This window comes from Rhincodon typus, chromosome 8 (genome assembly GCF_021869965.1).
Source record: "Rhincodon typus isolate 14 chromosome 8, sRhiTyp1.1, whole genome shotgun sequence".
Lineage (NCBI taxonomy): Eukaryota > Metazoa > Chordata > Chondrichthyes > Orectolobiformes > Rhincodontidae > Rhincodon > Rhincodon typus.
In genome coordinates this window covers 37,194,235-37,206,856 of record NC_063339.1, presented here as the reverse complement: position 1 = coordinate 37,206,856, position 12,622 = coordinate 37,194,235, and the positions used below count along the sequence as shown (strand labels likewise).

The window sequence follows — 12,622 nt, the reverse complement described above, 5'->3', positions numbered from 1 at the left end:
GCACTATCCACAACTCCACCGACTTTGGTGTCATCCGCAAATTTACTAACCCATCCTTATACGCCCTCATCCAGGTCATTTATAAAAATGACAAACAGCAGTGGCCCCAAAACAGATCCTTGAGGTACACCACTAGTAACTGAACTCCAGGATGAACATTTCCCATCAACCACCACCCTCTGTCTTCTTACAGCTAGCCAATTTCTGATCCAAACCGCTAAATCACCCTCAATCCCATGCCTCCGTATTTTCTGCAATAGCCTACCATGGGGAACCTTATCAAACGCTTTACTGAAATCCAAATACACCACATCAACCGCTTTACCCTCATCCACCTGTTTGGTCACCTTCTCGAAGAACTCAATAAGGTTTGTGAGGCACGACCTACCCTTCACAAAACCGTGTTGACTATCCCTAATCAAATTATTCCTTTCTAGATGATTATAAATCCTATCTCTTATAATCCTTTCCAACACTTTACCCACAACCGAAGTAAGGCTCACTGGTCTATAATTACCAGGGTTGTCTCTACTCCCCTTCTTGAACAAGGGGACAACATTTGCTAGTCTCCAGTCTTCTGGCACTATTCCTGAAGACAATGACGACATAAAGATCAAAGCCAAAGGCTCTGCAATCTCCTCTCTAGCTTCCCAGAGAATCCTAGGATAAATCCGATCCGGCCCAGGGGACTTATCTATTTTCACACCTTCCAGAATTGCTAACACCTCCTCCTTATGAACCTCAATCCCGTCTAGTCTAATAGACTGTATCTCAGTATTCTCCTCGACTACATTGTCTTTTTCCTGCGTGAATACTGACGAAAAATATTCATTTAGCACCTCTCCTATCTCTTCGGACTCCACGCACAACTTCCCACTACTGTCCTTGACCGGCCCCAATCTTACTCTAGTCATTCTTTTATTCCTGACATACCTATAGAAAGCTTTAGGGTTTTCCTTGATCCTACCTGCTAAAGACTTCTCATGTCCCCTCCTGGCTCTTCTTAGCTCTCTCTTTAGGTCCTTCCTGGCTAATTTGTAACTCTCAAGCGCCCTCACTGAGCCTTCACGCCTCATCTCTACATAAGCCTCCTTCCTCCTCTTGACAAGAGATTCAACTTCTTTAGTAAACCACGGTTCCCTCGCTCGACCACTTCCTCCCTGCCTGACAGGTACATACCTCTCAAGGACACGCAGTAGCTGTTCCTTGAACAAGCTCCACATTTCAATTGTGCCCAGCCCCTGCAGTTTCCTTCTCCATCCTATGCATCCTAAATCTTGCCTCATCGCCTCATAATTGCCTTTCCCCCAGCTATAACTCTTGCCCTGCTTTATATACCGATCCCTTTCCATCGCTAAAGTAAACGTAACCGAATTGTGGTCACTATCACCAAAGTGCTCTCCTACCTCCAAATCTAACACCTGGCCTGGTTCATTACCCAGTACCAAATCCAATGTGGCCTCGCCTCTTGTTGGCCTATCTACATACTGTGTCAGGAAACCCTCCTGCACACATTGGACAAAAACTGACCCATCTGAAGTACTCGAACTATAGCGTTTCCAGTCAATATTTGGAAAGTTAAAGTCCCCCATAACAACTACCCTGTTACTTTCGCTCCTATCCAGAATCATCTTTGCAATCTTTTACTCTACATCTCTGGAACTTTTCAGAGGCCTATAGAAAACTCCCAACAGGGTGACCTCTCCTTTCCTGGTTCTAACCTCAGCCCATACTACCTCAGTAGACGAGTTGTCATCAAACGTCCTTTCTGCCACCGTAATACTGTCCTTGACTAACAATGCCACACTTCCCCCTCTTTTACCACCTTCCCTGATCTTACTGAAACATCTAAACCCTGGAACCTGCAAGAACCATTCCTGTCCCTGCTCTATCCATGTCTCTGAAATGGCCACAACATCGAAGTCCCAGGTACCAACCCATGCTGCAAGTTCACCCACCTTATTCCGGATGCTCCTGGCATTGAAGTAGACACACTTCAAACCACCTTCCTGCCTGCCGGTACACTCCTGCGACCTTGAAACCTTATTTATGACCTCACTACTCTCAACCTCCTGTACACTGGAGCTACAATTCAGGTTCCCACCCCCCTGTTGAATTAGTTTAAACCCTCCCGAAGAGCATTAGCAAATTTCCCCCCCAGGATATTGGTACCCCTCTGGTTCAGGTGTAGACCATCCCATTTGTAGAGGTCCCACCTACCCCAGAATGAGCCCCAATTATCCAGGTATCTGAATCCCTCGCTCCTGCACCATCCCTGTAGCCACGTGTTCAACTGCTCTCTCTCCCTATTCCTCGCCTCGCTAGCACGTGGCACGGGTAACAAACCAGAGATAACAACTCTGTTTGTTCTATCTCTAAGCTTCCACCCTAGCTCCTTGAATTTCTGCCTTACGTCCCCATCCCTTTTCCTACCTATGTCGTTGGTGCCTATGTGGACCACGACTTGGGGCTGCTCCCCCTCCCGAAAACACGATCCGAGACATCACGGACCCTGGCACCTGGGAGGCAACACACCAACCGCGAGTCTCTCTCGTTCCCACAGAATCTCCTATCTGTCCCCCTAACTATGGAGTCCCCAATGACTAATGCTCTCCTCCTCTCCCCCCTTCCCTTCTGAGCAACAGGGACAGAGTCTGTGCCAGAGACCTGTACCCCATGGCTTACCCCTGGTAAGTCGTCCCGCCCAACAGTATCCAAAACGGTATACTTGTTTTTGAGGGGAATGGCCACAGGGGATCCCTGCACTGTCTGCCTGTTCCCTTTCCGTCCCCTGACTGTAACCCATCTACTTTTTTCCTGTACCTGAGGTGTGACTACCTCCCCGTAACTCCTCTCAATTACCCCTTCAGCCTCCCGAATGATCCGAAGTTCATCCAGCTCCAGCTCCAGTTCCCTAACACGGTTTCCGAGGAGCTGGAGTTGGGTGCACTTCCCGCAGATGAAGTCAGTGGGGACACTAGTGGTGACCCTTACCTCCCACATTCTACAGGAGGAGCATACAACTGCCCTAACATCCATTCCCACTGTTCTGAATTCCCAAACTGACAAATTAAAAAAAATACTAGTAGCCTTACCAAATCAGCGCTCAGAACCTTTTTTTTTGGTTAGAGGAGGAGGATGGGTGGGAGACACTACCTAGGTAGTGTTTCGGGTAAAGCAACCACCCAAATATATTACCTCACTTACTCCAAAAATGGAGTCACGCGAGGTAAGACTTTTATAACCGAAAAGCTCACCTTCCCAGGCTGCCCTCGCGCTTCCTCCCGGACTCCCGCCGCTGATGTCTTTATGTCATCTGCAGATTTAGGTACCATGCTTTCTCTTCCCTTATCTATGTTATTGATGGAAATTGTAAAAGCTGATGCCCCTTGCCACAGATGGGAGCAGCCATTTTGCCTATGCCACAAGGGGTTGATGTAGGGCTACCATTTTGCCTCTGTGGAAGTTAAGGGTAAAGGAAGGCTGCAAAAAGCCAGCGGTTCAGGCGGATGCAAAGGTTTAAGAGAGAGAGAATAGAAATGGGGGTTGGGAGAGAGAAGTGGGCCACAACCAGGCTTAGAGGGAATACAATGGTGCTGCAAAGTGACTGGGGAGGAGATGTCACATGTCAATTGGGGTGCAGGCATAAGAGGTCTGCAATGGGGCTCGGGAGATATGGAGTTCTTCAAATGACTAGGGGAAAATGCAGACCTCAAACAGGATAGGGATGAGATTGTAAGTGGGCCAGTGCAGACAAAGAAATGCAGACAAAGGGGTGTGGGGGGTGTGGCAAGCCTTGGGAAACAGAGGTCTGCAACATGTTGGGTGTAGAGTCAGTGGTTTTGCAAGAATGAGGCTTCCTGAGGGCTGGGAGAGAAAAGGAGGCAGAATACAAGGGGATGTGGCAGACAGAGGGAAGCTATAGGGTGGTGGTCGGAAAGAGGAAAGCTTCAATACAGCTGAGAAGATGTGGTAGGTTGTAAGGGAGGAGAAGAGAGAAAGAGACTGCAAAGAAAACAGAGCAGTTTGAAATCTGTCCACAAAGGAAAACAGTGATCAACTGATGAGCATTTAGTTTCATAGATACTTTATACCTCATCCTGCACTAGCTAGGAAATAACATTGCCAAGTCCATCTTTTTTCCTTCAGTGAGGACATAATCCACATCCATAAATCTACTTTGCTTTTCCATTGGTCATAGGGTTCAGACTTACAGGACATTGGTCAAAAATCATACTCTTACACTTTACATGTGCTTTCAACCATTTATCTCATAAGTAAGTCTGATTACAATCTTCTGTCTGAAAAAAAATTCTTCTCAGTTTCTTCACTTTTAGATATCATTCTCTGCTACTATGTTAAATAGATCCAAGCCAAAAGATGAAGTACAAACCTTTGCCTTGTTAGTAGGCTTCTTCACAGGATGCAGCATTACAGATCTCTACTTCCCATCCACGAACAAAGTGTTTCAACTGACTTTCTTTTGAAAAGATTATTTTAATCAACCTGTTTGAATGTGTGACACACCTCTGCGGTCATCAAATCCTCAGGTGGAACTTGAGTGTAAACCTATGGTTCCAGAGGTAGGGACACAACCATTCTACCACAAGACCCCTTCTGACTCTCTATGTACATGTTGCCATTCCTTATTCAAATAATGCTCATCACTTATGTATCTTTAATATCATCAAACATTCATTAACATTCTGAATCTCTCTTCATTAATGAGAAGAAACCCAGTTTCTCCAATTTATTGAAATTACTAATATCTTTAGTCTTGAAACAATTCTTATAAATTTTTGCACCATGTAAGGAATACATGTATATTCATGATTACCAGACTTGGAAAAGTTAGGCGGTTTGGACAATTTCTGAATTGCAGTTTACCATGTGACTTCGTGGAACGAGAAAGTCAAAAGGCCAAAAGAACTGGGGATCGCTGTTTTTAAAAAGCCAAGTCACTGACAGAAAAGCTTTTACAAAGATTTAAGAGTGGAGCTTTATTACATCATTGGCTGGGCAAACAGGTTTGGAAAACCAGTACTGGATATGTGCCATTTTGTTAGCAACAGCCTCTGTACTTCTGGTTTCTATTTAGCCACATACCTGAAAATTGTTCAGCTGTGCAGAAGGTGGCAAAGAAGCAGTGTTCAGTCTCTCTCTCTCTCATTTAATAAAGGATAAGCGTTAAAGAAAACTAGTTGAAGAGATAACCAAGTAAAGTATGTTTAGGGTACCTGAGCAAGTTTGACGAATCAACATGTCTTATCTCCTCAAACTCTAAAAGCCGAGCTATTAACTCAATCGGGAGATATATGTCTAATTGAATTGCTACCCACACTGACGATCTTCCCATCATTCTGAGGCTGACAGCAATGTGAACTCATCAATAAGAAACTGAAGGAATTGTGAAAAAGTCACCTCTTTCTACCCTTTAGTTTAGTCTTTACCTTTAAGTAACAGGTGTCTACCAATTACAACGAGTGACCACTGAATTACCCACTGCCTCAATTAAAAACTCATTAAAAATGCCATCAAATCCCAGATTCACTTTGGATTTCGAGTAGAATATGGAATTAAGGACGTTTTAGGGATAAACATCTCAAGGCTGATATGTTCCTGTTCTGGGTGTGTCTTCATACTCACCATTATCTTGGTATTCCATGGTCATAGTCCCACCAGTATTTATCACCATAACAGGAACCTCATTTAGGTTGTCCACCAATCGACGTTGGCGTCTCTGTTCCTGAACAGTGGCAACTGGGCGTGACATTGCGGGCAGCAGAGCTCTCCGAGTCCGGCAGGTCGAGCCTGGTGTTGGACAGCGCGCTGGAAAGGGACGAAATGCTGCATTTGGAGCCAGAACTCGAAATAGTGAATGTCTTCACAATCAGAACAAAACCAGACCGAAGAACCAGGAGAAGCAAAAGGAGGCGGCCTAGAGCAGAGCCAATCAAACTACAGCATTTGGCAATACAGTATTCAGTAACACTACTTCTTTCATGTATACCATCCCTTCAATTATCTAAACACTTATCTCTGTAATGTGCACAGTACATTGGTCGGATTTAGGGGTCAGAGTATAAAAATTAGAAACACAAACTGAAAATACTCATTTGGTCGAGCAGCACCTGTGCAGAGAGAAATGGAGTTTAACTCTGCAACTATTAGCTGCGTTTCTCTCTACAATTATTGCCCCACTTGCTGAGTGACTTCAGAATTTTCTGTTTCTATTTAAGATTTCCAGCAGCTATAGTACTTTGCTTTTTTGATTTGAGTCTTTCAGAAATGAAATTAAGAAAAAAAGGGTGTTACAGTTTGGAACTCTGGTTCACAAATAACCATTAATAATCAATAATCTTAAATTAATTTTACAACTGATTTTTAATCTTTAGCAAAGATGTTAAGGTATATAGATAAAAATTAATAAATAGAATTAGATCACAGGTCAGCCATTATCAGTTCTGAGGAAGGGTCACCGGACCCGAAACGGATTTTTTTTTTCTGCACAGATGCTGCCAGATATGCTGAGCCTTTCCAGCAACTTCTGTTTTTGTTGTGGAGGAACTAAATAGTCTATGAATCACTTTTTTACTTTATGCAGTCCAGTTGCTGAAACGTTGATCTACTTTACAGTTGTTTAAATTTTGTTGTAACTTTGACTAAGTTATAGTCCATTCGCGTCCGCAGCTATTGCTGCTGGCCTGACTGATTTTTCAGGTCCTGATGTAAACCTCCTCTGTCCACTATCTCTGAATCTTATGATGACCTTCAATTACACTGCTGCTGTTCTGTCCTGGAATTGATTTTGTATACAGCTTAGCCTCAGGCCCCTAGAAAATACCCCCAGCAATGTATCCTTTGATACTGTACTTTTCAAATAGCTTCTAGTTCACTCAGCATCCACACCAGACCTAAAATTGGATGTTAGTTTGGCTACTCTTCATGCTTACTCCATCATACCTATGTTTGCTTTATCTCAGGACCCCTGACTTTAAGCCTGAATTCCTTATTGGTGCCAATTTCCCTTTCTTTCCTGGGCATACATATCCTAAATTTGTTACAAAACAGGAGTTTTGTCAGTGTTAGTATGGCCATTTTGGCTGATGTCCCACCAGCAAGCCTATTGCTTCTACTGCTAATTTTCTCTTCCTCGTTTCCTGCCTGTTCTTTTTCTCGTTATGCTTAGGAGACTGCGCTTTCTCCTGTAGATGAAACATCTTAAACTTCTCCCTTCTCCAGTAAACTGCCCTCTCAAATCCTATCTCAATCCTTCAGCACTATTTCACTCTACTGCTTTCTTTTTACCATTCAATGTTCAATTCTCTGTTATAAAAGTCTGCAGCCTCCCTCTATATGTCTGTTTATATTCTCCAAACTGCCTATTGAGGCATTTATTCCTTCCCCATTACTAGCAGCAACCTCAATTTATCTTCTACTCTCTTGCCAACTTTCCCACCCAGCATGCACAATAGAAGCGAAACTTTTTCATCCCAACTCACCCCTCCTAATCCCAGCACTGTGAATTCTGCCATTGGATCAGCTGTTGTTGTCCCTCACCGCAATTTCCTCCAGAATATGAATTCACTTGACACGTGAATGGCTTTAATAGAAAACAGGCTGAAGGGTGAAACACCTTGGTGAAGTCTCCCAGCCTGGCTCACTTTGGTGAATAACTCTTATCACCTTGGTCCCCTACTTCTCCGGCACCTCTTCATTCTAACCCCTCGTTTAAAATCCTTATTTTCTATTCCTACCCAACTGACAAGTTAATTTTTTTTTTCATTGAGTTTTATTTTAATTGTTTTCCTCCCTCAGCTTCTCCACCAAGTGACTTCTCATCTTCAGTAATTTCAGCCTCCATCTCATATGTTTATTTTCCTGTGGGTTCCTCATACTCCCATCTTTCTTTAATCTCTCTCCATATAACCTCCCCTATCCATATTCATAGCCATTCCTTGATCTTGCCATCTCAAGTCTTGGTGCTCCCGTCATTCCAGTACAGCCATCTCTGCTCAGTACAGCTCACACTCCGTTCTCTTAATTCCAACAGATGCAAACACGAACAAACATTGCACTTTTTTTTCCTCTTCATTTCCAAAACCAGCTAAGATGCAAAGCTGGATCACAGGAAAACTGGAACACTGGATCCTGTGTTCCTCTGCCTAAACCATTTATCATTACAGAATAATTGCTGAAATGTAAAGTTAACCCCTGCTTCTGCTGCAATCTGTTTTAACAAATAGCTCCACTAATTCTGCTCTGTAATGTTATCAGCAGAATATCTCAGTGTCCATTGTCATTAAAGTTATTGCGACTTATAAAAATAATGGACTTTGAATTATAATATCTGGAATATCACCAGGTGCTGTAACCAACAGAATTTATATTGTAGAGCAACAAAACAACAGATAAGATGACATTTTAATCTAAGTTACGAGGAAATACCCCTCCTCAAATTTCCACTCCCACCAAAGGGTGGTGACTCCCTGAAAAAACTGCACAGAGGCCAGTGTCCCATCACCAAGTTACCCTTTATTTACTATTGCACAGTACACTGTCTGTGGCTAGCCAGCTCGGAGACAGTCCGCAACTGAGGAGATTCTAAAACACCTGGTTGTATATTTTTCTTCTTTTTTTCCAATTTTTTTTCTCAACAAAAGAGATTCTAATCTCCTGGTTGTATATTTTTTTCACGTGTGTGTGCGCGCAGGTGTGAGACACAGTAAAAAAAAGCAAGTGAGGAAATAACTTTACTAACATTACCACCACCAGGAAAAACACCCTTGTGACCAAAAGAACCAGTATCAAGCCTACGTGAAAGAAAAGTGAAGGGGAAGAAAAAGTGAGTCGGTAAGAAAAGTGAGGGGGTTCTCCTGGTTATATTAGTCAGCCAAAGGTTTCCAGAATGGACCAGGTTAACAACCCCAATCAAGAAGCTCGTAGTCAATGAGGTACACCTGGTTCCAATCACAACATCCCTCCCCATAGAAGTCCAGGGGATGTAGGCCTGGTCTTTCGCTTTTAGATTCTCTTGCAACGATTTTGCCCCACTTCCAGTTCCTCTGACTTGGACTCAGACACAGGCAGCTTGTACCAGACCGTGGCCAGTCTCTTACATCTGGAACATCTTGGAAGAGTCTCTTCCACTTCTTCCAGCGGCAGCAGTATCGAGGCTGCATCCATTTCGGACTCTAAGGTTTCCTCAACACTAGACGATGGATAGGAGTTGGCGGTGGGGGGGCATCTGTGTTTTCTGTTGGGCCTTCGGGGCATTCTGAGGGGCCAGGCATGTTTTGCTCCTGCCCCGTTTGTGAGGTAACAGCTTTCAGGTGATTCACATGTTTGTTCAGGACTGTATCACCTACCAAATCTTTGCAAGTCATGGGATCTAAACTCACATCAAGCTCACCTTGGACCCTTACAGGGCCATTCCCGTGGTTCCGGCACCACACCCGTCCCCTAAATTAAATTGTTTCTTTCGCTCAGAGGAGGTACGTGGCCGGCATTGGTGTTTCTGCTGCCAGTTCATCTCCCCCTCCCAAATCTGGCAATATCAGGTTTAACCTGGTGTGGAGTCTTCTCCCCATTAGCAACCCTACTGGAGCTATCCCTGTGATTGTGTGACGGGTGGTCCTATCATCGAACAGGAACAGGGACAGTTTGGTATCAATTGATGCTGTAGCCTGCTTCTTTAAGCCTGCCTTCAATGTTTGGACAGTTCTTCCGCTAGACCATTGGATGACGGATGGTATGGAGCTGTCTTTATGTGCTGAATGGTCTTTAGGAAATATTTGAATTCCCTACTGGTAAATGATATCCCATTGTCCGTGACCAATACTTCCAGGAGTCCGTGTATTGTGAACGATGCTCACAGCTTCTCGATTGTCATCCCTGAGTTTGCTGAATGAACACTTTGAGTGGGCATCCACAATGACCAGGAAAATTGAGCCCATGAAAGGAATGGCATAGTTGACATGCAAACGAGTCCAGGTTTACCTGGCCATTGCCATGAATGTAGGGGTGCTACTGGTGGCAATTTTTGTCCTTGTTGGCACTCTGGGCACTGCCCCATCAATGCAGCTATGTTGGCATCTAACTTGGGCCACCAGACAAAGCTTCATGCTTGCATCTTCATCTTGGAAAGACCCTGGTGGAATTCAGCCAGTATCTGGCGGTGACCTTTTACTCGGGACAATCACCCTTGCTCCCTACAGTATTATGCTATCCTCTACGGTGATCTGGTCTTGCAGGGTACAGAAAGATTTCAATTCTGGTTGCAATGGCCTTGCTGTTTTCCCCCATTACCATCAGCTATTTCAGTTTTGCTAGGACAGGATCTTTTTGTGACCACAGTTGGATATTATCCGCAGTGACTGGAAAGGTGTCCCACTGGCAGATGCTCCACTGCTGGTGCCTCCCTTGGAAGTGTCCAAGGAAAGCTGATGTTTTGGGTCTGTACCCTTCTTCAGAAATGGGGGAGGGGAAGGGGACTGTGAAATAAATAGAGAGAGGGGGAGGCGATGATAGAAGGTGGATAGAGGAGCAGATAGGTGGAGCGAAGACGGATAGGTCAAGGAGGCGGGGATGAGGCTAGTAGGTAGGAAGTGGGGGTGGGAGTTGGTCAGTGAGGTGGGAGGAGCAGATAGCGGGTAGAAAAGATGGACAGGTGAAGGAGGCAGGGACGAGATGGGTTAGTCTTGGGATGAGGTCGGGGGTGGGGAGATTTTGAAGCTTGTGAAGTCCAAATTGAAACCATTGGGCTGCGGAATATGAAGTGCTGTTCCTCCAGCCTTCGGGTGGCATCGTTGTGGCACTGCAGGAGGCCCAGGATGGACATGTTGTCCAAGGAGTGGGAGGGGAAGATGAAGTGGTTCGCGACTGGGTGGTGCAGTCATTTGTCACGAACCGAGCGTAGGTGTTCCACAAAGCGGTTTCCAGGCCTCCGCTTGGTTTCCCCAACTTAGAGGAGGCCACATCGGGAGCAGCAAATACAATATACCACATTAGCAGCTGTGCAGGTGAACATCTGTTTAATGTAGAAAGTTTTCTTGGGGCCTGGGACGGAGGTGAGGTGGGAAGTGTAGGGGCAGGTGTAGCACTTCCTGCGGTTGCAGGGAAAAGTGCCAGGGGTGGTGGGGCTAGTGGGGAGTTTGGAGCGGACGAGGGAGTCACGGAGAGAGCGGTCCCTCCGGAAGGCAATTAAGGATGGGGAGGGAAATATATCCTTGGCAGTGGGGTCAGATTGCTGGTGGCGGAGAATGATGTGTTGAATCTGGAGGTTGATGGGGTGATACGTGAGAAGGAGAGGAATTCTGTCTTTGTTGTTATTGCGGGAGGGGGTGTGAGGGCTGAGGTGCGGGAAACGCAAGAGATGCAGCCGAGGGCATTTTCGACCACTGTGGATCCTTGTGATCCTTGAAAAACGAGAACATCTGGGATGTTCGGGAGTGGAATGCCTCATCTTGGGAGCAGATGCAGCAGAGGCAAAGGAATTGGGAATAGGGGATGGCATTCTTGCAGGAAGAGGAGGTGTATTCTAGGTAGCTGTGGGAGTCGGTGGGCTTGAAATAGATATCAGTATATATCTATTTCTATATATCTGATATCTACCTGGCCTGCTGTGTTCATCCAGCTCTACACCTTGTTATCTCAATTTATCTTCTACTCTCTTGCCAACTTTCCCACCCAGCATGCACAATAGAAGCTAATCTTTTTCATCCCAATCATCCCTCCTAATCCAAGCACTGTGAATTCTGCTATTGGATCAGCTATTTTTGTCCCTCACTGCAATTCCCTCCAGAATATGAATTCACTTGACATGTGAATGGCTTTAATGGAAACCAGGCTGCTGGGTGAAAACACCTCTGTGAAGTCTCCCAGCCTGGCTCACTTTGGTGAGTGACGCTTATCACCTTGGTCCCCTACTTCTCCGGCACCTCTTCGTTCTAACCTCTCGTTTAAAATCCTTATTTTCCATTCCAACCCAACTGACAAGTTAATTTTTTTTTCACTGAGTTATTTTAATTGTTTTCCTCCCTCAGCTTCTCCACCAAGTGACTTCTCATCTTCAGTATTTTCAGCCTCCATCTCATATGTTTATTTTCCTGTGGGTTCCTCATACTCCCATCTTTCTTTAATCCATCTCCACATAACCTCCCCTATCCATATTCATGGCCATCCCTTGATCTTGGCATCTCAAGTGGTCTTGGTACTCCCATCATGCCAGTATGGCCATCTCTGCTGAGTACAGCTCACACGCTGCTCCCTTAAGTTCAACAGATGCAGACTCGAACAAACATTGCACTTCTTTTTCAATTCATTTCCAAAACCAGCTAAGATGCAAAGCACTACTGGATCCAACATGACAAGGAGGCAATTAGTGCAGACTCTATCATGGTATTATTGCTTGAGGCCATAATCTTTCATGCTCATTTTTGAAAAAGAATGATCTGTCAATGAACTGCAATTTGATACCAGATAGGTGGCATTACTGAATCAGTGAATTCATGCAATTGCCCCTTGCAGGGGCTCAAATTCTGTAAGTTATATGCTGTCCCCAAAGAGAAAACTAGTAATTTATTCCATCCACTCTGCATGCATCTTGTATCACAATTGGGTA

At 44.8% G+C, this 12,622-nt stretch overlaps 1 protein-coding gene across 1 annotated transcript in view; it reads right to left on the bottom strand.

Annotated features, from left to right (window-relative positions):
* The window catches only part of LOC109924086 (60 kDa lysophospholipase-like), an 83,749-nt gene extending 77,976 nt beyond the window's left edge, over positions 1-5,773 (bottom strand). Inside the window, 2 exon segments of the mRNA XM_048600097.1 lie at positions 5,107-5,165; positions 5,647-5,773. Of these exon segments, the coding sequence (XP_048456054.1) occupies positions 5,107-5,165; positions 5,647-5,773 (186 nt within the window).
* Positions 5,774-12,622: the final 6,849 nt, after the last annotated feature.